The sequence below is a fragment of the Schistosoma haematobium genome, chromosome ZW (assembly GCF_000699445.3).
Source record: "Schistosoma haematobium chromosome ZW, whole genome shotgun sequence".
In the NCBI taxonomy this organism is placed as follows: domain Eukaryota; kingdom Metazoa; phylum Platyhelminthes; class Trematoda; order Strigeidida; family Schistosomatidae; genus Schistosoma; species Schistosoma haematobium.
Window position 1 is genome coordinate 32,342,219 of NC_067195.1, and position 25,568 is coordinate 32,367,786.

General features: G+C 38.4%; 1 protein-coding gene across 2 annotated transcripts; it reads left to right on the forward strand.

Annotated features, from left to right (window-relative positions):
- The first annotated feature begins 3,344 nt into the window (after positions 1 to 3,344).
- FOXK1_1 (Forkhead box protein K1) lies at positions 3,345 to 25,568 on the forward strand. Of its 2 annotated transcripts, none has more exons than XM_051211069.1 (6): positions 3,345 to 5,789; positions 9,831 to 10,187; positions 14,604 to 14,770; positions 20,245 to 20,671; positions 23,528 to 23,966; positions 24,843 to 25,568. In XM_051211069.1, the coding sequence occupies exons 1-3, from the start codon at positions 5,521 to 5,523 to the stop codon at positions 14,617 to 14,619; spliced, it is 642 nt and encodes a 213-aa protein (XP_051071102.1). In that variant the 5' UTR covers positions 3,345 to 5,520; the 3' UTR covers positions 14,620 to 14,770; positions 20,245 to 20,671; positions 23,528 to 23,966; positions 24,843 to 25,568. The 2 variants fall into 2 exon arrangements, with proteins under 2 accessions (XP_051071102.1, XP_012798605.1); XM_012943151.3 differs by lacking the exon at positions 14,604 to 14,770 and having other exon boundaries at positions 3,345 to 3,414; positions 5,452 to 5,789.

Below are 25,568 nucleotides of genomic sequence, written 5' to 3' on the forward strand. Positions count from 1 at the left end.
GCTCTTCTGTCATTACCTTCAAAACTCATGGAGTCCCTGATATGCGACGGTTTAAACGACCACCTACTGTCCTTAAATTTCTTCTCACCCCAACAGCATGGTTTCAGGAAGGGTTACTCTTGTATAACCAACCTGCTGACTGCGGTGGATGGATGGACAAGCATCCTCGATCACAAGGGGAAGGTTGATATCATCTACGTAGATTTCTCAAAAGCTTTTAGTAAGGTTAACCATATATGTCTTGTCAATAAGCTCAAACGATTGGGTATCAGACCACCTCTAATCGATTGGCTTACTTCATACCTAAAAAATCAACACTTTAAGGTCAGGGTTAATTTCACTTTATCTCCGGCTATGGAATGTCCTAGCGGGGTCCCCCAGGGCTCAGTACTGGGACCTCTTCTCTCCTTGATCTACATAAATGATCTTCCTCAACAGGTAACGTCAGAATTATTACTCCTTGCCAATGATGTTAAACTTTGGAGAGAGATACGCAATCAAGACGATATACAGCCACTTCAGGAGGATCTGACTCGACTCCAAAGTTGGGCAGATAATAATGGACTTACTCTCAACACTTCAAAGTGTAAAGTAGTCCATCTGCGACATGTCGCAGACTACAGTTATAACTTAGGAAACTCCTCTCTAGTAGTATCCCAAGTCGAAAAAGATTTAGTAGTCCTGGTGCCCCATGATTTAAAGTCTTACGCTAACTGTGACAAAAATGCCTTCCGAGTAAACCTTGCACTGGTAACGTTGAAGTGCATTTTTGGACAGTTCGACGAAAGAACTTTCCATATAATCTTCAATGGTTTTATCCACCCCCATTTAGAGTACGGAAACATAGTACTTCCTCCCTCACTCCAAAGGAATAAGGACACCCTGGAGTGTATCCAACGGCGAGCCACGAAATCAGTTCGAGGACTCAAATTTAAACCTTAGGAAGAGCGCCTCCATTCACTTAACCTGTACCCATTAGAGTATAGACGTCTTCGAAGTGACCTTCTGATGGCTTATAGTATCCTTAACACTTCTGGACATCCTCTCAAACACCTACTTAAGCTTAGTTCGAACACTAACCTAAGAGGTAACACCCAAAAATTGGAGACACAACATAGCAGAACGTACTGTAGACATAACTTCTACTCCTTAAGGGTTGTCAAATACTGGAATTCGCTGCCGGTCGAGCTAGTTCAAGCGACTTCCCAGGAGTCCTTTAAGAGGCAACTTGATCTATTCTTAAGGACTAAGGATAGTATCGCACTGTGATTTACTAATATCTTTTCCTTTTTTATTGTTAACATACCTAGGTTCCTGCTCGGAGGATTTGGTGATCCCCTGATGCTAGACACGGACGCTTGTTAGGCGAAAGCTTCTTCTATTCCGTCCACAACAGTTTGAACCATTTGAACTCAGAAAAAGAAAAGCAGGAAAACAGAGTGAAGCCCCTGCGTTTGATATCAACTTGGATTGCAGGAAAGAAAAGATTTCAGGAGTTAATGTTCTAAAGTGTGTTAAGACGGACCTCGCCTACAGGTCAGTCATTTTTTATACGTTGAGAGAATCTCCCAAAAAGGAACCGAAGGCTAGATTTGAACACGACCCCAGCCACATTGAATCCTTAATGAGCCAGCTACTACCGGAAATAGTTTCAGGAGTTAGAATCTGTAAGCTTTAGAGAATATGACAAAAAGTGGATTCAATAAGTACTCAGAAAAGCCGCATCTTAAAGGTTACCATTGCTTCGGCTGAAGAAAGAAACGTAACACTGAAAAATACACGCAACTTGACTGGGTTCAGAATATATGCCTCAGCCTGGTTGACCGTACCAAGAGACGATCGGCTGAAGTAGAAACGGTGGAAAAAACCTCGCACTTAAGGGTTTTCAGATCGTAAACGTTTGGATCAAAACGATTCTCAGACCACTCTCAGTGGTAAGAGAAAGTCTTCTACGTAATTAGAAGTTGTGCTATACAAATGCTCACAGCACTCAAAGTAAAATGGCGGAGCTCAAGAAAATGGTGGATGAAGAAAACCCGGATATTATTGCTACACCAGAAACATGGTTGACGTCAGAAGTGTTTGATAATGAAACTCATTCGATTGGTTTTTTATCCAGTAGAGCTGCTCTTGAAGCTAGAAAAACTTGGCTTTGTCGGACCTTTGCTAAAATGGCTTAACGATAACTTAGTAGGTCGTAGACGGAAAGTAAGAACAAATTACAAATGCTCCTCCCCGAGACCAGTACTTAGTGGAGTACGTAAGGTTCTGTCCTAGATTCTTCACTTTTTATAATGTGTGTGAACTAACTCTCAAGTATAGTTGCGTCCATAATGTTATTATACGCTCATGATGTGAAAATCTAGTGAGAAATAACGAGAGACGCGATTGCGTATGTACTTCAGGCAGACTTAAATATCGTGATTAGCTGGACTAACGAGTGACTGATGCCCTTGTTCAAAAGGTGACTCCGATATCCCGAGAAACGTACAAAGGGCAGCTACCCGTGCAGTTTCAGAACTTTCAGGTTCACCATACAAAGAGCGAATTGGAAAAGTAGACCTATTTACCCTATCCTATCGCAGATTAAGAGGTGATCTGTTTTTGATACATAATGTTCTAAGAAATAATTTTGGGCAAAATATATATCTTCTCATTTTCTTCCTACTAGATCGGGACATCTTAGAGGACACAGTAGGAGTGCAGAAAAGCCAAGAACGAACAAAACACCCGTGGCATGCAGATTTTCACACTGAGTCATTAATTCTTGAAACCTGTTACTCGAAGCAGTGATTTCTGCACATTCAATCGCATCATTTAAGAGAAGACTAGACACACACTAGAAAAGGAATAACACAGTCCATAGGCTTTCTTTCCTTACTACGCAAGTCTGGATCTGCCATCTTACTGCTGAACGAACGAACAATGTACTGTTTAACACTATGTTTACATGACAGTATATAATATACCATCACTGAGTTCGATCATTTTATCCCACAGGTTGTGGCAGACTGTACTATCTGCTTCAGTTTCGCATCTAATATATACCTAGTTTCCTGCTTGGAGGTACTGGTGATCCACTGCTACTTGACACGGAAGTCCGTTAAGCGAAAGCTTCTTCTATTCAGTCCACAACCATTTGAACTATTTGTGTTAACTCAAGGTTACGTTATTTCTAACTGTTGCCTCTTGCTTTCGCTATTAAATGTAAGTACATTGCGTTAGCTTTCTGGATTGTTGTCCCACTTTTCATTTTGCTTTTCTTTCTACAGGCCCCTCTCACTTTACTCTGAATGCCTCCTGAGCACACCAAGTACCTTCTAGCTATATGTGAACCTCTACAAGGTTATTAGTTTTAGAGCGCGCGGATCAGATTTGTAGCATTGGAGGTCGTTTGCCTCAGTTTACTTAAATGTATGTAGCTAAAATGTTTAAAGCTTACTATGTCATGGAACGTCTGCATTTAGTTACTCAAAATTTCTTTTTGTCACTCGATTAATTATTTCGGATTATAGTCACTGCGGTATACTGTTGAGTACATAAGTATTTATCCTTCAGAAATCAATTTAATGGAAACTCCACCATATACTTTATGCTCCTGTCTGTTGTATCTGAAACTTGTATACATCAGCGCTAGCAGTCTCACGTAGTGAAATATCTCATACTTACTGTTGTAATGTATTATATAGGGAGATTAGATTACGCTTCATATACGGACTAATCAGGTGAAAATTAATGATTAATAAAGAGATGCTCCTTATCATTGATATCATATTCAGCAGTTTTGACGAAAACTGAATTGCGTGCTGGTCTTTATACTAGTCCGAAACACGATGTGTAAATTTAGTATAGAAATCACGTTTTCAGTGTGTGAAGGTACGCGTAGTGAACATGCATTTTGTCAGAGTTTATATTAACTCAGGAAGTTGACTAGAGACTATTGACCTGCTCCGAGATAACTATCACACAAAGAACCTCTAGCTGTAACTAACCCAAGAATGCTAACAAACGTTACTGACATAACTGGTGTACAGTAGTCAATGCTCGAAAACTACTGTCTATGAGTGGTATAAGAAGAGCTGTGTAAACGTGACAAATAGTCAGCAGCATATCTTTACTAATGTACTATGACCATGAAGTCGTTATTTCAAAATCGTTCAACAATTGATACGCAGCTCAGTACCTGGGACATACTTGCGTCTGTTTAAGTTGGCACATATCAACAACTCAAGGGGTAATTACCGAGATTATTCCTAGATCAGTTGAAACATTGACAGTAGTGAGGTTGTATACTATAAGAAGATATAAACTCGTGGGATTAAAAGGTGTAATATGATTTCAAAGCTCAAGATGATATGAATTGGATGCACTTGCACTATTACCGACAATTCTGAGCTGTCACTCAGTCTCACTGATTATGAAAATCTTTTTGATCTCAACCAGACAGTCCGAACCCACCAACACAGCTCAAGTCAATGATCAGTGAATCGGTACCACATTTTGGTTTGGCTACCCTTAACTTTCTCCCGACCTACCCCCCCCAAATCAGCAAGAATCTCATGTCAAGGTAGGCGGTGGCTGGGCTTTTATAACACGTCACAATAACCTCAGTCGATGAGGACTTACCACCTCATAAGTCGATTCACCATCCTTATCTAGACCCTGCATCTAACCTCAACACTGCTCATTCGGTGGTCCAAGCATACACGAGCAGTGCTCTAAAGGCATATATATTCATTTACTTATAAGCTACAGATATACTCTATTTTGAAAGGCCCCATTCCGCAACCGTACAGAAGAACAGAGAAACCTGCTACACAGTATTCTGGTGTCTTCATTAGGGAACGAATGCCACATAACACACGTTAGTAAAAATCAAGCGGGCCTCCTGAATACTTGCCCATATGTTGCCAGACACTCACCAGGACTGAGTAGACCTCCCAGATGATTACAGTAGTTGACACGTTCAGTTACTTCCCTGAAACCTAATTAGTCTGTTAACATAGTGTAGTATGATCTAACCCGACATATCTATTTTTTGTTTTCCTCAGTCACCAATATATCAAATCATTTGGTTTCCCCATTGGCTTCCCCTCACTGTCTTTATATAAAGTTTTACAACTTGGGCAGTATAACATTTGTGTCTGGTACTACATTCTCCTCAACTAACTGCTAAAAATAACAACCGGTTAACGGATAGAACTTAGTTTTCAACTGTTGAAACTTAGATTCGAACTCCTCTCTACCTTATTTTTCTCAGTCGATTAGTGTTGCTAGCCCTCACACAAAACGGATAGATGAACGTTTACCTACTTTCTGAGTCGTAGAAAACTTCGAGAATTTTACTAATTGAAGTGCTTTTTGTCTTTAGTATTAATTTGGTGTTCATGATTGAGTGTAATAATCTTTACCTTAGTTTCTTCACTTTTAATACTTGTCGTTGGAATTTAGTGTTGCTACTGGTGTAATGGATATGTTATTTGGTCGTGTGGTGTAATTTTAAGCGTTCTCTAGCATCACATGGATCGCAACATGCCGACAGTTTATGCGCGTCTAACAACGGGAAAAACCACATATGAAATGGTAAAACATCAAATTACAATAGGTCGGGGTTCAGCCGTGTACCCCGTTGACATTGATATAGGCTGTTCTTCTTATGTTTCTCGGCAACATTTAGAAATTATCTGGAAAACTGACTGCTTGAAACTTAAGTGCAAAGGCAAGAATGGAATTTTTATTGACCAAAATTTTCGACCGTACAGTTCCCAGTTTCTGTCCATCCCACCAAGGTAAGTGTTTGCAAATAGACTATTGGGTTTTCATTGTTTTGATTTTTATTCAAACTGGCAGCCACTTAAATGTCTTCCAATCATATCTTGTGTTGGCAATAAACAGTTTCTTCACGTTCATGGTTCCCACCTTAAGCTCATCTAACTCTATTCATTGATAATATGTGATATTTCGGGTATAGAGAGATACCAAAATATGGCACTTCGTAAATAAAAAATATAATCAAGAAAGATTTCTTTAAATGAATACTCACCTATGTGAAGAATTCATAGCCTTGTTCTAGTCTATATGTGATAACGATTTCCAGTTTAGTTGTGATGGATTGATAAATTAGAACAACACAAGCGAACAACATTGTTTTGATTTAGATCGTCACCAGGCTTTACTCTAATATGAATGAATATTTATTTATGAAAATATTAAACTAATCAAGGCAACATAGGTATTAGATCAAACTTATGGATAAATGGACTAAAATAATAATCACAAAAGTATCAGAATGACGTGAAAAACTTGTGTAGATAATCAGGTAGTGAAGAACGACAAACTAATACGGAATGTGGAAAAATCCGTAAAATTGTTTAAGTTATGTCAGGTCAAGGAAAGGACAGAAGTTTCACCAGTTTCTTGACATAAATAAAAATTATGAGTTCGAATGCCTATAGTTTCTGTTGTATTTAGGACACGGGGTGGAACCTCATTAGTAAACGTGTTATGTCCGTACAAGAATAATGAATGGTAACTTTTAGGATCTATTGATAGGCCAATACTAAACGTATATTTCCATTGTATAATTATTGAGTAACTAAACTATGCACATTCATATTCCTCTTATTATAAGCTTTATTTTGACCCATAAACTATTATTACACGTTTTACCATTCTTGATTTATACCCAGTATATCAATTACCACCTCCCTCATTCACAGCCACATCTGGCTAATTCTTGTACAAATGTTGTCTCATATTTTATTGGTACGGTGTGGTCTGTTTGATTGGTATATAAACTCAGTATATTTGAAATAGAACGATTCATATCGCAGAGGCTCGGGTTGGTGTCCTGGACTTAACTGGCTGGGCTAGGCAGGAAGCAGGACCAATTAGGACTCTAGGCTGCTCATACGGGTTTACACGTCATTGATCCGATCGATAAGTCACTGCCCTCTAATCGGCGGTCAAAAGTTATAACAAAACGACAAAGTGTACGATAAGTCACTCAAAATGATTTAGTTTACTCTATCATATGACCACTGTCAACCAAATATGTTAAAATGCAGCTACTTGTCGTGTTCGTATGCCTTTTTTCAAACCGAGCTAGTAGTGTACCCAATATTAGGTATTTGCAATGAATCAGCTAAATTTGTAGATCCATATCGATAAGGTAAACTCAGGTAGCCCATCTTTCGTTTGAGTAGACATTACTGTTCAAAGTAAGACTAGCTGCATAAAATGTTCTATTAACTGCCCTCGCAAATCTATCATGCAGGACATCTCTAGACACATCCCTGTTAAATTGTAGTCTTAAGAACAAAAGTTTCTTACGAGTGGTTCAACTTATGTATCTCTGCATACATGTAATTAAAAAAACAGCCTATTTCTGTCAGTATTTTATTAAGCCTCGACTCCGTGGTGGTATCCTCTGAGGACGTCTGTTTTGCTCCGCTCATAAGGCATCTGACCAAATTTCTTTGTAGCTGATGGATGTAAAACTATGGAGATATGTGTCTACGAAGTCGTTTTTTCTTTATGGTAACACTGATCGAACTATCATTACTACAACTGAACATACGTTCCCTAACCTCGGCAATACTAATATATTGTTGCCAACAAAATCTATGCAGTCTTTCGGAGCCAGCAATAACCGAACACAGTGTGTTCAAATATCCTCCGCTGGGAGTGTCCAGGCTTCAAAGTATAAAGTGAAACATCTCTCTCTGATACATTGTAAACCTGCTATTTTACAGCCGCATTAACGTCAGAAGGACGATAAAAATGACTCAGTTTGAGATCAACCGCTCTAACTCTCAGTATATATAGATTGACCTCATCTACCAAACCAGTACCATCACTTACTACTCTGATGCACAAACTCCTCAATTGTTTCCAATAGTTCACAAAGAACAAGTAAAGTTACAGACTCATGCTAATCTTACGATAGTGCTTTAGATTTCAAAATCTCCATACCTACGGACACTAATTTCAAACTGATTGAATGCAATTCAGATAGCCTCTGTGTCATCCTTCCTTCCTCCAAATTGAAATTGAAAGGGTGTGAAGAGATTGATCGACCCTAGTTAACTCGGGGTTGTTTTAGAACACTAACCTTATGTCCCCACTCTCCCTAAAGTGTTTATGTACAGAGCCCTCAAAATGTCAATGTAATTCTCAAATCTTTTCTCAATAAACAATCTCCGGGTACAGTCTTGGCCTAATACATAGAAACACACTAATTATTGGCCTGCAATCAGTGGGTGTACTAACCTATTGTCGGTCACCGGTTACCATGGGACTGTATCTCTTAACGTTGCTCCACTGTCTTATGGATTAGACCTGTACGTCATAGGCTTGGGGAGTGGCCTCCTAAGAAAATCAGCTGTTTCGGTTTGGGCACCCGTACAGTATCCCAGCCCTCACATAAATCGATTGATGAAGTGTGGCGCATATGTATTTGGTGTTGATATGTTTACATAAATAAATAAAAGGATCTAAGCAAAACCTGGACTGCTCTTCACGAGCCAATAGTATAGGAGCAGTTAGGAGCACACTTGCAACTCAATAATTGTTACATAAATTACGTGGGCCATTTTGAGAAATGGAAACAATCGCTTTATTCTAGTACTGTAAAACATACTATTAAGTATATCCTTCAAAATACCCTATTCAGTTTTCTGGCCGTAACTACGAAATCATTCTTATAAAGGGTCGTGTGAAGTCCGTCTCGGTCTAGTTACTTTCGATGATTCAAAAGTTCAAGTTCCTTATGAAACCTGCTTCATCGGATGAATCAGTAGTCACAGGTCACGGAGCCCAGGATAGTCTAATAGGCCTCACTGACAAAAGAGGCCAAACTAACTGTCACTCAACGTGCTCTGCCTGGCATTCGAGTTGACTTTGGAAGTTATTAATTAACATGCCATCAGCTTTATGAATGGTTTCACTGACACCACTCTTACCACTAGTAGCTCGAATAAGTTAAAACGGTTTCCGGGAGTTACAATATTCAGACACATCTTCCGACACGTTAGCACTCTCCGATCATCATTTTTGTAGTACTTCACTAGGATCTTGAATACAGGTATCAGATATAAAGTATACACCTATACCTTTGCCTTCCAGTAGGTTAGACAAAATCATCTGTCGTCCTATCTGGATCAAAGTGAAAACGTTGAAAACCATCCAGGGACATATTTGATACCCTATAGGCAGCCCAGAGCTTTCAATACTGACAAGCCGCTAAATGGGTTCAAGCCAAAAAATAAATGTATAAGCAACAATAAGTTTAAATAAGGTAGAAAGTTAATGTGTAATAAAGTAAATGTATTCTGTATAAGGTTCTAATGTACAAGAGAGTGAAGTAATGCCAGAAGATCCAGTCGAATGGTAACTTGTAACCAAAATAGATGTGAACCCCATCCGTTTTCTTATGATCATCGACCTCATGTTCCCCATCTCAAGGGAGAGAGGTGACTCTCCACCCTTGGTCGTACCAGGGTACTCGGCGGTTATTTGAAGCTAACTCCCCTAGTTGTATAAATGTGTATACGAGGGGTAGTTTCAAATAACAAGACTGAAAATTTTCATCATTCTCAATTCTCTTTTTAACTCTCGTTGATTTCCTCTTCAGGTAGCAAATTTTCTTCCCTTATTTCTCTTAAATGATAATCCACCTAGCGTACTTAGATTACACAGAAAGTAGTTTTATTAGATGAGGCCAAAGTTATCGGCATCAACAAAAATGTGAGTTTATATTACCTATAAACTGGGGTGTGCACTAACACTAACCTTATATATATTCATATATTTCGTTATTTTCTTGAAAGGTGCGTTCTTCGATTTCCAAGCACATCTATTTGCGTCCAAATAGAACAGTGTTTCATGTCTTATGAAAAGAGTAATAGTTATGCAAACTACGTGTCTTCCCTTAAACTGGATTCATACGGGTCTGGAAATAGTTGTTCACCTGTGAATGGTGATAATCAACCTTCTCCAAGGATTAGTTCAAAGACCTTCAATTTTATTGGACCCTCAGAAAACTTGACCACAACAACCAGTCGCACACGTCGCAAACAAGCACTAATACCAGCCTGTAGAACGACTTATGGCAACGTTCACTATTCTAATGTTCAGAAGAACACAACTAGTAATGTATCTTGTGAACTAAAGAATACCTCGGATACGTAAGTAATTTCCTATCCTTCGCTAAATAATTCATTCAAATTATTTCATGGAATTTTCATATGGACTTTGTGTGTTAATAATAATAATTTTGAGTATAAATAATGATAAGTAGTATAGTATGGTAATACTTCACACATCACTTTCTAGTCAGTTTCATACTTTTTGTAATGCTCTGAAATCTGAGAGATTTTCACCTTCCAAAGTGTGTTTGCAACAATTCGACGAGTATTAATATCATTTTAGTTGCTAGCATTCTCATAAAAGAAACTGAAATATCATATGTTATATTTTTGACCATGAACTTCGGTTAAATTTGATATCACAAACAGATTTCTGCTAGAGGTATGCTGATTATAACTGAATGACTGAATTCAAAAACTTGGTAACACTTGGAGCTGACAAAGCTATAGTAGGCAAAGTGACCCGTTACTTATTTACACCTGTTACAACTTGTAGAGCATAAGCCTCCAACCAGTATTCTCCAATGTCCTACGCACCCCCAACGTCTTTTCCTAATTTCCTCATCAGTTGGAAGCTGGTTTGTCCTCTGTCACAGTAGGTTGTTGCTGATGGTATTCGGCCAACAGACATTGAGTATCTTACGTAGACAATTGTTTATAAATAATTGTACCATTTTGATGATGGTTGTGGTAGTTCTCTGAGTTTCAGCTCCGTACAATATAACTAACTGTTTTGACGTTCGTACTGAAGATTTTGAGTTTGATATTGGTTGCCAGTTGTTTTGAGTTCCATGTGTTCTTCAGTCGTAGGAATGCTCCGCTTGCTTTACCAATCCATGCTTTCATATCTGCATCAGATCCCCCTTGTTTATCAATAACGCTCCCAGGTATGTTAAAAGTTTCCATATCTTCCAGAGCATCTCCATCAATTGTAGTTTGGCTGGTGCTCGTTGTGTTATATTTCAGGATCTTCTTGCCTTGTGAATGTTGAGGCCTATTGCTCCAGAGGCTGCTACTACACTGTTTGCCTTCACCTGCATTCGTTTCTGTATACGGGATAGAAGATTTAAGTGATCCACAAAGTCTAGATTGTTTAGTTGCGTCCGAGGTTTCTATGCTTTCTCTCAGATGTGGAAGTCTTCTTAATCCAGTCAACCACCAGATGAAATGGAAAAGGCGAGAGCAAGCAAGCAGCCTTGTCTAATACCGATCTTCACTTACAATGAATCTGTGAGTTGTCCTTCATGCACCACTTTGTAGTGTAGCCGTCGTAAGAATTCCATATGGTGGTGAAGATCTTGTCAAGTACACCACAGTGTCGAAGAGGGTTGTATAACGTCCCCCTATCGGCGCTTCAACCACTGCCTCATAGTCAGGGAAGTTGGTGTATAGTGGTGATTTCCATCCAATTGATGGTCAAAAATGATCCATAGTGTCACAATTTGGACTGTGTGATGCGGTATCCTTCTATCCGGTCTGTCAGCACTTGTTCTCACTCCCGAATCTTTCTGAATAGAACGTGAAGCATGTTTACAGTTGCTTCTACGTCTGACTTCAGTACTTCAGCTGGTATGTTGTCGAGTTCTGCTGCTTCCCTACTCTTGATTTCTCTGATGGTCATCCTCATTTCTTCGATCGTTGTTGGGATGACATCTCTAGGGAGATCCGTGTGTGCTGCTTCGATGTCCGGTGCGTTCAGTGTGGCTGGCCTATTCAAGGGTCCCTCGAAGTATTCTACCCATCTGTTCTCGAATATCAGTGGATCTCCTGCCCTTTTTGTTCCTGTTTGGTCTCTGTGGTTTACTATAGTTCCCTGACAGTTTCTTCGTTGTGTCACATAGCTGTTTCATATTTCCTTCTGTCGTAGCTTTCTCCTCTGTCGTTTCTAAGTGTTCCACATGTTTCTGCTTGCCGGTTCTAATGCTTCTCTTCACTCTCTTGTTTGCTTCTGTGTATTCAGCTTGTGCCATGACTTTCTGTGTTCTCATTCGGCTGTTGTTAATTGCTATCTTCTTGTTCTCCCTTTCTTGAATTCTGCCTTGGGTTTCGACAGAGATCCATTCCATATGATGATGTTTCTTGCGGCCCAGAACTTCCTGACACGTGGAAGTTAGTACTTCTTTGATCCCTTTCCAGTTGTCCCCCATAGTAGTTTCTTCCTCCTTGAGTAAATCTTGTAAGGCTTGGAACCTGTTGTTGAGAGCTATCTTGAATTCGCTGAGTTTACCAGTATCTTGAAGGCAGGCTGTTTTTGAGCCTTTATAATGCTGTTTTCCTAGTTTTCCAATGCTTCTTTAGCTTCAGTTTCATCTTGACAACTACCAGATGATGATCTGAAGCCATTTCAGCCCTTCTCCTTGTTCTCACGTCTTCCGTGGACCTTCTGGATTTTTCAGTGATGCAAATATGATCGATCTGATTCTCTGTAGTATGATCCGGTGAGTCCTATGTAGCTTTGTGCATGTGTTTGTGGGGGAATATTGTGCGGCCTATAACTGTTTTGTTGAATGCACGTATATTTATGAATCTGGTTCCTTTCTCCCTATCCATGCTTTGATGATCCTGGGTTCATAAGATTCCCATCCTATAAGTGCTTTTCATGCTTCTTTGGATAGCATCAGGTCAACTCCCTATGTGTGTAGAGCATTTTCTTCGTGACCAGAGTACAGCGGCATTTCTTCCGAAGCTAATCTTTCCTGTCCAACTTGGGTCAGATGGGTTTCACTTATTCCAAGCACTTCTAGGTTGTATCTTTTCATTCATGATTCTGCTTGAATGGTTTTCCCGGTCTCTCATATTGTGGGGACATTCCATGTGCTTATGTTCATTGTTGTTCTGGTTGTCAGAAGGGGCGTCGTCCTTCCGTCTTTCAAAGAACATCAACTTTTACCATGAGGGCATATTTTGCAGTTTAAATTGTTTTTCTTTTTATAGTCTTTTTAGTGAAGTTGTTCACTCAACACCCAACGCTCCTCCTTTCCCCCTGGCTTAGAGCCGGCAGTTACCCTGGATGAGCTTCAGGAGGAGTTAATCTCAGGGTTGTCAAATTTAACTCGTGCTGAAAATCACTATATTCCTTACGAATATGGGCGAGTTTAGGAGAGTCGATTCCTCGGATACTTTTTAAGAAAGTTGTACGAGACAAAGCATCATATTTCTTCTGAATGAAAACCCCTCAACTTCCTGGACGATGTTTAAATGATTTTTTCTGGTTAACAGCCAGTTAGTCAGCTACAACGTAAAACCAGGCATATATATGCGTCGGTCCAAGTTGCCATACCTCATTAGCTCAACAAGACGAACAGCAATTCAAAGAAGCAGTTACTTCAATTGTAGTAATGTATTAAAACAAAGATCGCATTTATGGATATAATACAGAGAAGAAATTATTTCGTGGAAAATAAGTTATAAGAAAATTTTAATCCCACGGTTTAAGGAAAGACAAAGAGTGTATACACCTACGCCAATGTGATCGATTCTGAGCCATATCACCCAGATTATTCAACCACTAGTTACGTTAGTCGCGCGGACCCCAACCGAGTAGTCTGCATCCAGCAACATGACTCAGACCAGAAGTTAGCGACTTTGTGGACTGATGTCACGTTTTGGTTCGGCCGCCCCTAACCTTCCATCTGTCTCCAACCCTAGTCAGCACTGCGCGTCGTGGTAGACGGTGGTTTGGCATGTGTAATACTTCTAGTCTTAACCATGTTGTTAGATGCATACTACTTGGTTGGTGTCCGCGTGACTATCGTAACCAATGGTTGGAGACTGAGTGACATGGCTCAGAATCGATCACAATGGCGTAGGTGTATACACTCTTATTCTTCTCTCAAACTATGAGATTAAAATTGCTTTGTATTTTTCTTTCTACCAACTAATTATTTATTCCTGTACTATATCCTTATACACAATCTTTCTTTTATATATTACCACCATTGAATTAACTACTATAAATTTGATGTTCATCTTGTTGTGCTAATGAGGTGTGGCAACTTGAACTATATGATGTATATAACATGTTAACGATAATGTCCATTGACTATTCTGTTAAACTTTCAACTTTGACCGAGTCTGAGGCAGCTAGTATGTTTGAATTCTCATGCAACAATCTCTATGCTAGCCAGTCATTCAGCATGGTCATTTTCGGTTTAACAGCCATCTTATTCTCGAAATTATAATTGTTTGGTACAGTCAGTTACAGCGCACTTACTCGAAAATTGTATTGACAAGTTTTCCATCATTGTAAAGAAAGGATTTTACCCTTAATACGCTAATAACCATTTTGTGTAATTTCAAATCGCTAATTTTCGTGACAACCTTCAAGTTATTTCATAGCTGTTTCCAATGTATATTTAGTGCCCCCATTTCCTTAGTAAATCATCAAAATTATTAATTTTGGGTATATCATGGTTCACGTACTCATCATGCTGTATCTACCTGAATTAATGATAGGGAATGGAGCAGTTGAAAACATCGACACCTTAATCTATCATGGGAGTCTCATCAGTCCACCCAATGCGGACAATCCTTCGCAGATAAAGTAGCCGAACAGCTTTGGTCTTTTGTGTAGATGCAAAAGTATTAATAAATCGTCATATACGCTTCCCTTTTAATAAATTGTAAGTTTTACATGCGTCTACAATAGGGTATCATAGTTTTAATATATATAACTAGGTTATATATACAGTCGCCGGTTAACTTGTTTTATCTCTACTTTCGGCTAATCGTACTGATAGTTTTTCGTGTTTTTTTATACCTGTCACAAAATCCTTGCTTTTATGTGAGCTCACTACTAGTTTCATGGTTTTGTTTCACATAACCAAGTATAATTCTACGAAGTTGGCAGTATTACCATCACTTTAGTAAACGATCTCTTTGTTTATGTGATACTCGAAGTTTATTTCGATATTATCGGTCGATAAGGTTTTAAATCCAACTATTTTTATTCTTTAGTTAGGGACTTCAAGGACTGACGCCACGTTTTGGTTTAGCTGCCCCTAACTTTATTCCAGCCATCTCCAACAGTAGTCAGCATTAAGCATCGTGGTAATCGGTGTTCGGGCATACGTAACACGTGACCCAACCATCTCAATCGATGATGATTCACAACCCCACCAAATAATTTACCATAACTCCCTAATACCCTGCTTCTAACCTTGCTATTACTTACTCGGTGATCCCAGCATATGCGAGCAATATTTCTAAGACATCTCTGATCAAATACTAGTAACTTACGAGTCTCATCTACTCTTAATGGCCACGTTTCACAGCCATAAAGTAGATCAGAACGAACTGTTTCACAGCATACTCGTCCCTTAATTGATAGACGGATATCTTCCTTTGCCATAGGTGACGTAAATTGGCAAAAGCCAAATGGGCTTTCTGAATCCGTGCAGAGATTTCGTCAGACACCAACCCGTTTGCGCTGATCAGACTTTCAAGATAAATGAAGTTATCGATGCGTTCTACTACTCCACTCCTTATCCTTAGTTCAGGTGTTGATACAGTCCAGTTTTGAAGGAGATCAATGCCCGAGAATTCAGTTGACGAGAGCGTTATTTCCAGCAATACCTGTGTTCTAAAATCGAATGACTGGTGACTATGTGGTCGACGCAGTCACGACCGGGTCTAAAACTAGCCTGGTTTTCTCGTGTTTGCAATTCACCAGTCTTTGTTATGCTCCACATAATTATTGAGGCTGGCAGTTTAGACGCTATTTTAGTCAAACTAACCCCTCTATAATTATCATAATATGATTTTGGTCCTTTGTTATATATTGGGACGATCAGCGATTACGACCAGTCAGATGGGATTACGTCCAGTTCCCAGATTTTAGCTAAAATATTAATCAACCTAATCGCTAAAACTGAATCAGCTGCCCTTTCTTGTTTCAGATGGAGGGGCTCCATAGAAGACTGTCGCTCATTCTGGAGCACATGCCTAGATTCAGATCATGCTCTAGTACGAGCGCGCATTTGCCTGCGTCTTACTGGACGTAAGAAAGACGCTGCAAGGAAACCTCTTAGGGGCCTACTTAATGATAGTCAAGCTGAGAGTATATTTCAGGAACAACTAGGAAAACAGTCAGGCAGCCATGTAGGTGAAGCCCACCCCGAGGCAGCATGGAATCATATCCGAAAACCTGTGGAAACATCAGTGATATCTGCTAGTATGGTAAACCGTAAGGTTAGGGAACAACGCTGGATCTCAGCAGCATCAACCGCACTGATAGATGCTCGAAAACTAATTCCATCTGGATCTGAACATAATGAAGAGCGGAGTCAGCTTAAGCGCAAGCTGACAAGAAGCCTACGCAATGATCGCGAACAGTGGTGGGTAGCGAAAGCAAGAGAGATGGAAAAGGCGGCGGCAATAGGAAATAGCAGGCAATTGTTCAGACTTGTTAAGGAAACCGGTATTAGGAACAATCTCAGAGAAAGATGGACATATTATACATTCTCAATCCAGGAGATTGGATCGATGGGCAGAACACTTTAGGGGTCAGTCCAACTGGCCTTCAGCCACACTTCGGTTTCCCACGATCTCCAGTCGACCTGAATGGCAAGTTAATGAAGGTCCTCCGACTCTTTATGAAGTTGAAAAAGCTATCGGAAATCTGAAGCGAGGGAGAGCAGCAGGCCCTGACAGGTTCACTCCTGAGATTTTTAAGGATGGTGGTCCAGTATTAGCAGTGAAATTAACTGAGGTCTTAGGTAGAATTTGGGAACTGGACGCAATCCCATCTAACTGGTCTCAATCACTGATTGTGCCAGTCTTTAAGAAAGGACAAAAGTCCGCTTGTGACAATCACAGAGGAATCAGTTTGACTAATAGTGTATAAAATGTTAGCTTCAATAATACTTCGACGCCTAACTAAAGCTCGTGAAGAGCAGACTAGAGAAAACCAGGCTGGTTTTCGACCTGGACGTGTTTGTCACCGAAAGGAGTACCAAAGAAGTACATTAACCTTGTAAAGGCTCTCTACTCCAACACAACTGGTAGAGTGAGGGCTTATGGCGAACTGTCATCAGAATTGACTACCTCAATTGGTGTTTGTCAGGGCTGCCCACTATCTCCATTCTCGTTTAACTTTGTCGTTGACGTACTTTTAGAGATAACACTTTCCTCATCTAAATTTCCAGGGGTTGAACTTCTACCAGGAGATTCACTTGTTGACTTAGAATATGCCGATGACATAGTTCTATTTGGTGAAGACGCTGACAAAATGCAGAGTCTTCTGACCACTCTAAGCAACAATGCAAGCATGTTCGGCATGCGATTCTCCCCCTCGAAATGCAAAATGTTGCTTCAGGATTGGGTTGCATCGAAACCCGAACTAATGATAGGGAGTGAAGTAGTTGAAGGTGTCGACCGCTTCACTTATCTTGGAAGTCTCATCAGCCCTTGTGGTCTGGTGTTTGACGAAATTTCAGCACGGATACAGAAAGCTCGACTAGCTTTTACCAACTTGCGTCATTTATGGCGTAGGCGAGATATCCGTCTGCTAACCAAATGACGGGTTTACTGTGCAGCAGTTCGTTCCGTCCTACTTTATAGCAGTGAAACATGGCCGATAAGAGTAGAGGATATTCGTAGGTTACTAGTATTTGATCATAGGTGTCTTCGAAACATTGCTCGTATATCCTGGGACCATCGAGTAAGTAATGCAGTTGTTAGGAAACGGGTACTAGGTATGGATGGCAAATCAATTGATGAAGTAGTGAAACTTCATCAGTTGAGATGGCTGGGATATGTGTTACGTATGCTCAACCACCGACTGCCCCGACATGCGATGTTCAATGGTATAGAAGTAGGTTGGAAGAAAGCTAGGGGCTGCCAGACCAAAACATGACACAAGTTCATGAAGTCACTGACAATTGGACTGAGCCATGTTGGTAGGTGTAGACTACGTGGTTGGAGACCGCGAGATGAAAGGAACCGATGGTTAGAGACCTTGAATGACGTGGCTCAAAATCGTTTGCAATGGTGCAGATGCATCCATTCTTTGTGTTCTCACAAATTCTAATCTCCTGATTCCTCCTTGTCTCTATTTTTTCTCTTTACAAATTCATTTCACTGGATTATACTCTTTAAATAACATCTCCAAACCCTAATCTTTCCGATTACTGCTTATACTCTTACTACCTCTACCACTACGGGATTTGAATCGACAACTGCATCTCTGTGCTAATATGGTGTGGCAACTCGAACTGACGTACGTACGTTCGAAGTTCTGCGTTGTTACTGACTGACCTTGAACTTCAGCTAGAGTCGGGGGACCTACTTCAATGTTCCATTCAGGCTGTCTGGGAATGGTGGTTAGTTGTAGAGTAGGTGAAGGTCAACTAAACTGTTCTCTAAAGTGTTCCGCCCATCGTTTTAAACGTCTAGGCTAAGAGCAGATAAGTGTCGTCTCTTTTTTGATTTCGTGTAACACTTGACTTAATTCTTAGTTTGAAAATTTGTCTTGTGTTACCTACAGTCACTGCCTTTTTCATCTCTTTTTGTTTCGTTTCCCTTATACTTAGTGCTATACCTAAATCTGCTAGTCCACGAGAATTCGTTTTAGGTCCCCAGATAAACGGAGGGTGTATCTCGTCGGCTCCTTTTTTTTGCTAGGTGTGGTCAAATGGATGACCACACCAGGATCCTATGTGCGTGTTTCGGAGACACGGCATACATCAATGGTAGGAATTTCTAGGGTCTTAACCGAGGGGGCTTGTCGGCCGATTTAACACAGGGTATGTACGTTGAAGGTTACAATGTGTAGTTTGTAGCGATGTTTCAGTAGACCTGGGACGGTATTTATCGCACTAGAATCGTTGGTCATGGCGACACTTGAGGAGAAAATCGAAGGAAAAAGTTTAGAGTTGACAGTCGAGGTAGAAGGAACAATAGGGATTGAAGAGGGAGATTGTTTATGAATACTGTGGTCATTAGTGCTGTCAGAAATATGAGAGCGGTTACCACTTTCCGGTTGGTCACTCTGTGAAAAGGTTCTTCTTGAGGTACCTGAAAAGGAAATTGGTTTACAGTTGGTCTTAGTGACACGAGAGAGTGATCTCGGTACCAAAAGTACAACTGCTTGAGGCCGGTTGCACAAGACCTTTTTGTGGGCAATTTTCGTCTTAGCTCCGTACTTGTTGAGACCTTACCGCCGGGAACGGAGATCCGTTGAATACGACGAGATGTGCATTTTTAGTGTTGACCTTTTCTAGCCACACCCTTCTTTTGTGGGAAGGCAGCATCGCTGTTATGCTGGTTGTCTAAGAGGAACACTTTACTGCCGTTACACCTCTGTACAATCAGTGGTACGAATTCGCCATCGGATCTTGGATTTTCTGCTTGTAGTCTTACCGCCATTCAACAGACCTGCCTGTTATGGTAGGACCTTGAGAAGCGATTGTTCCAGCCAGTATAACCTGACTGGTTCATCACGATAGGCAAGCCCGACCACCACGTCAAGGTAGTAGCAACGGTGGGGAGTTTTTTTAGCAGATCTTTTCCTACGACATGGTGTTGGTAACCCCATCCTCTTCCACTCCTTTGTTTGGTCTCGAAACCGCTAGTAACTTTAGAAGGGTTTCGGTTAGAGTTTGGCTCTTTATGTTCTATATTTTGTATGTTTTTACCTTTTATTATAGAGTTGACACAAATGTGCAGCGGTTCATTTTGTAAACATTTTAATAACAAAACTACATAATAAAATTTGTTTGAAAAATTGGAACATGTAGAATGCAGGAAAAGTAAGCAAAATAAAATGTTTTACGAAAAGAGCGAATCTTTATTTTATCTCGCTTATTTTTTCTGAATCCTTTCCAAGCTAATTACGTGCAAATTTTAGTGTGTAGCTTTTTATTAAAACATTTGCAACATGAACTTCTTCACATTTGTGTTAACTCCATAACTAAGGGAAAAATATATTTAATGGTATTTCTAAAAAAAGATAGAAATCATGGAACTGTGCATAGAATCAGTCATTTCCATCCTGTAATTAAAAAATGTACTATTACATACCAGCTTTCACTCAGTTTTTACTATTATAAGTAATTCTCTGTTTTGATAAGTATATTATTGTTTCTTCTGTTTCTAGGACTCAACATGGTAAAAATGATAGTAATCGAACAGAGACTGATATACATCAACAAACAAGTTGTATTGGTAATAATGCTAACATTCAGTACATCCACTTGAAATCTAAAGTTGATCTGCCTTTTTCAAATGTGGATTCTATTGGTGACGGTATAACTTCCGTCAAGTCATCACAAAACTCCATTTCTGCACCTGTTGTTCACTTAGCAGCGTTTCCAGCTGTAGAGCGTGGAGATCAGTTCACGAAACCCCCATACTCTTATGCTCAACTTATTGCTCAGGCAATCTCAAGTCAGCCAGATCGTAAACTTACTTTGAGTGGGATTTATGATTTCATTAGTAGAAATTATTCATATTATCAATTAGCTGATAAAGGCTGGCAAAATTCAATTAGGCATAATTTGTCACTTAATTGTCAGTTCGTAAAAGTAAGTATGTGTCTAAACGTTTCCTTATTATTTAAGTCATAATTATTAGTGTATAAACTGCACAAGTTGTTCATTTCAGAATAATCTTATTATTTAGACACTCTTTTAGCACAATACGCTTTTCAATGTCCGTTTGTAATGAAATTGTGGTTTATATGATCCTTTCGTGATTTAGTTCCAGCCACTGTCTTTACGGTTTTGTTTCGACTTCTTCATTTAACAAAGTGTAAACAGAGTAATGACAAGTTTTTGTTTTGATTTCCCGTTTCATTACTAACGCAATACTAGTAAAAATCTTGACTGAAAAATTAAGTTAGTGACTTCGGTCAGTAGTGAATAATTGAAACATTAGGAAATTTGAGTTTTTGCTGTACGTTCCAAACAGCACAGTGTGTGTTGATACTATCATATCATTCAAGCACCTATAGTTTAGAGTTGAGTATCTGTACTAGTGGTGTGTATCTACGTAAAACTTAATCAACCACAATTTCATTATAATAAGCACTTTTGTCTTTTTAACCTGATTTTATTCATTAAGTCATCCGTTTTTAAAATGTCCACGCAAAATTTGTTTACAGTTACTGCTTCATGGTTCTATTTATTTTAGTTTATGCGTGTCCCTGCTTATACAATAGAAGTTTTATTCTTTTATCGTTCTTAGTCGATTCAAAAATAAAATTTAAAAATCCATCAATGAGAAGTATTTTTTATTTACGATTTGTGAATTTGACAACTATGTCTCTGCAAGTTCTTTTTCATTGCTTTGAATATCTCGATTCAGCTTTAACAAGCCAGATTTTATCCTCAATATTTGGTAGATGAATTCCTAGTCTTAGTTGGTGATATTCGGTTTTGATTTTCTAATTTGTTCTAACATTGAGTTTATTCCCACGTCTGATACACTTAATTACCATCATTTTCAGTAACTTCGGTATGTTAGGCCAATTTTCTAGCTGAATACGGGATCATAAATTCGTTTGTAAATAAAACTTATTGCGATGATCGTTCAATTGTCCAAATAGATGTAAGTGGTGCGAAGCTGATGATGAAAAACTGGTTAAAACGGATTATTTTACAATTGTGTCGTTCAGACTCCACCTTAAAATTTTATGAATAAAAGAAAAAAGGACCTATTTAGCGTTAGGAGTAACATGGAATTTTTCAGTTTTTTTTTACTACACATACTTCTACCAACGTGTTTGTTTCATTGAAAAGGTTTTAACTGATTAATATCTGCAGATTTTGTTGCAACAATGAATCGATAACCTGAACGTTGAAACTGGATTTTGAATTGCAAAACGGAACTCTGTTATCGTACCACTACTGTTATAATTCTCTCTTATTACAACCCAGCTATTCCTATTACTTAGTATTCTCGGACACCAATTCACTCGACAAGTCCCCAAATCACAACACTGTTGAACAGGAAAGACATTCCAAATAACAAGGTTAGATGGAAGTAAGAAGCACAATAGGAAAAACGTTAGTATATTTATAGTTTTTACATGAGAAGATTTCTGGAGTATTCTCCAAGTATCGACTACTGCTGATTGGCTAATTCTTATCCAGTCAGCGTGCACCAAAGTAATCGTGCATTGAGCATGCCTTAATCCAGTTCATGTCCCACTAACAACTAACTAGAGAAACCAGTCAGTTAATCACATGTAAGAAGTGATACAAAGGTTTATCAGTTCAAATTGCTATAGCTTATCAGGCCAACATAAAAGCTAGCAAAAGACGAAACAAAGCTTTTAGCGTTTTTTTAGCAAGTTAGTTTTCTTTATTTTATTTATTTATTTGAACACATAAATATTGGTACAAGAGGGCAGCAAATTTATATACGCCACACAGTTATTTTTCTATGGGATGTCACTAACCCCATGCCCAACCCTCCTTTATCCGGGCTTGGGACCGGCAATAGCCCCAGAAGTGTCAGTTGGAGTTATGAAACAAAGATTAGACAATAACATTAACTCCAGTGAGAAGTAATTAGTAAGAAGTATGGTTCGTAAAGGTTTCATATGATCGGTCGATACATGGGAAGTGTGGAATTAAACTAAGCTCAAGATTTGAAGAAGATATAAAATGGATACAACTACACCACTTTGACCGACTTTTGACCAGTATTTCTAGCCAATTACACGTCCATATATATCTGGTCGAATCATCTATCATTTTTAGGTTAATCATACTAGGCTGATCAAATATCACCGTCCAAACTAGTGATTACTTAAAAGTTAAATAACTAAAACATTGGGCAAGTAAGCTATTAGTTGATGTGATTTTAAGATGCTAGCTAGCAAGCATCTAACTAAATCGCTCGAATAAATAAATGCTCAGTGAGCAAAATTTAAGTTTTAACTCAGCGAATATCTGAATCGCTACTTATTTGATTGCATTATTCTTGGAAAAGTAAATCCTCTTACTTACTATAATTCTAGTCGTAGTACTGAGTGTCAGGTAAATTTTTTTCGGTTAAAAGTCATTTAAATCTAGGAGACAGGGATGAGATGGTTATCCTTCTCACATCATAGGAAGCAACCTGCGCATTATTACTGAGTCGAATTATTTTTACATAGTTAATAATCAGAGTCATTGGGACCACTATTTACTCAATTAAAAAAACCCACCATCTGAACATTTGTCTCATTTAATTAATGTAGATAAACCTTTATATCTCGCTTTGTAGATCTGTTGACATCATTTTCTGTTGTACATATATTTGTTTATCAGGACTTTATGTGTGACTATTTTTATTGTGTACAGTTTAAAACCAAAAACAAGCACACATGTGTATTAATACTTTATTGTTGCAGGATTTTTCATAATTTCGTGTTGTAATTTGTATTCCTCCAGGTTCCTCGTTCACAAGAAGATCATGGTAAGGGTTGTTTCTGGAGAATCGATCCAGAGCATGAAGCTAAATTGTTAAATATTGCTTTCCGTAGACGTCGTATAAGAGCCTGTGATACAAGTTCATTTTTAACAAATAATCGATATCCATTGACATCATTATCTTCAAATGGGAAATTTTATAATTATATTATTCCAAAATCATTAATAAATCAATCAAACAGTAGTTCAATCATAATGTCAACAGGCGGTATTCATTTACGAAAATCATATAAACGATCAAACAAATCTGACCAACTAAAAACTCCTTACAAGCTTGCATTATCGTCCCCATCACTTGATGTAAACATGCAACATACACCGCTAACTCAAAACAAGGAGGATAGTTTAAATGTGATTACTTTCCAACCTGTCGTTCATAATTTGGTTCCAGTTAATCAAGGTTAGTCGTGATATTGATTTTAACTGCTCTCCTACCCTCGTTCTGTCACTAGTCAAGTTGGTACCTGCTAATGCTCTACTATCTTGTAATTAGAGACAATAAAGTAATGACTTCATGGATCAGGGGTTAAACCCTAGCTTTATATAGCGAGTTTTATGTGTTCGTCAGATGACAAGCGTGTTTGTATAGTCTGGTACCCAATCTTACACATGACTTCCACATTGCAGTTTTCACTTTGTATCTATATGAAATTAAAATTAAATGCTTGCTATCAAATGCTAACCGTCGATGTTAACCTTGAGATTTAAAGAATTTTGACTAACTACCTGTATTTCTATCAGTAAAGGAATTCAAAGAATAAAGGATTAGTAAACAGTGACTAACATACAAATTATTTCTGAATTTTGAGTAAATCTTTTACGTCAAAAACGTATTCCTCAGGTATTGGTGGCTAAAAGATTTCTCATGCATACTAGTTTTAATAACAATTTTATTGTTTACACTCCCTAAAATTATGTAATCGTCTCTATTTCTTACTACTCAAGTCAGTAGTGACCGTTCACACTAACTGTGTTATCGAAATTTACATTTTTTGATCTCCGTTTACTAAATATCACCCATTTTTATGCCGTTTGTGCCCTAAAAATACATGTTTGATATTATTAATGATTTTATGCTTGGTTTAGACTCGAACTGAAAAAATCCACAAGAAGACTTCATTTTCTTTTTAGAAAATAACATTCTTCACTCATGTCCTAATTAAAACTAGTCATTTTTCAAGATTGTGTATATTTTCTTATTCGAATCATTTCTTACCATATATTAGATATGTACTACATCGTTATGCAAGTATACGTTTTTTTTCTTTCATTTCAGCGTCCTCTTCCGTTTTACAGATTATGAACACTAAACCTATACTAACAACTACTTTCAAGTCAAGTCATCATAAAGAAGACCAGTATAATATTTCATCTTATCATGCTGGTCCTGTTGTTGTACAACAGCCTACTTATTCTTTACTATCTTATTCTAATTCTTCCCAGGATACTGTATTCCATCAGAACAGTAGTGGTACAAATTGACAACAGCTGTTTTTCTGTTTACACACAGTGATGTGATCACCTTTAAAAAGCTTAATTGCTATCGTGTTTAACAGCTAAAGCTTTTTTACCTGAACAAAAAAATGAGTTTTTATCCTTTTTACAATTTAACTAATATAGTTTCTTTTATTAGTGATCATTTATTAGCTATGAAGAACTGGAAAAACAATTGGCTGTGCAAAGTGCTTTTATATGTATTTCTGCATTTTCTTACTGATTTTATTTTTAATTACTGCATTCGTATCATTTATACCAATCTCCGTCGTTTCTATTTATGTGAATATCATTTCAGCTCCCTCTTTCCTTTGTTTTTCTCCTGTCCTGTTTCATTGTTTATGATTACCCCTTCGTTGTTTCCTTTTGTAGTCACAATCACTACGTTGCACACACATACATGGATATCTGTCTTTAGACAATCACTCATTTATTTTTCTATAGGTGATAATTTTCATAGTAAAAAATGGTATTAATTGCTAAACATTTAAAGCAATCATGCTGATGA

Excerpts from the sequence above, each read along its gene's own strand:
- FOXK1_1 (XM_012943151.3), top strand. The coding sequence starts at position 5,521 with ATGGATCGCAACATGCCGACAGTTTATGCGCGTCTAACAACGGGAAAA. Across the intron at positions 5,790-9,830 it reads TTTCTGTCCATCCCACCAAG|GTGCGTTCTTCGATTTCCAA; the intron begins GTAAGTGTTTGC and ends TTTTCTTGAAAG. Across the intron at positions 20,672-23,527 it reads TTAATTGTCAGTTCGTAAAA|GTTCCTCGTTCACAAGAAGA; the intron begins GTAAGTATGTGT and ends GTATTCCTCCAG.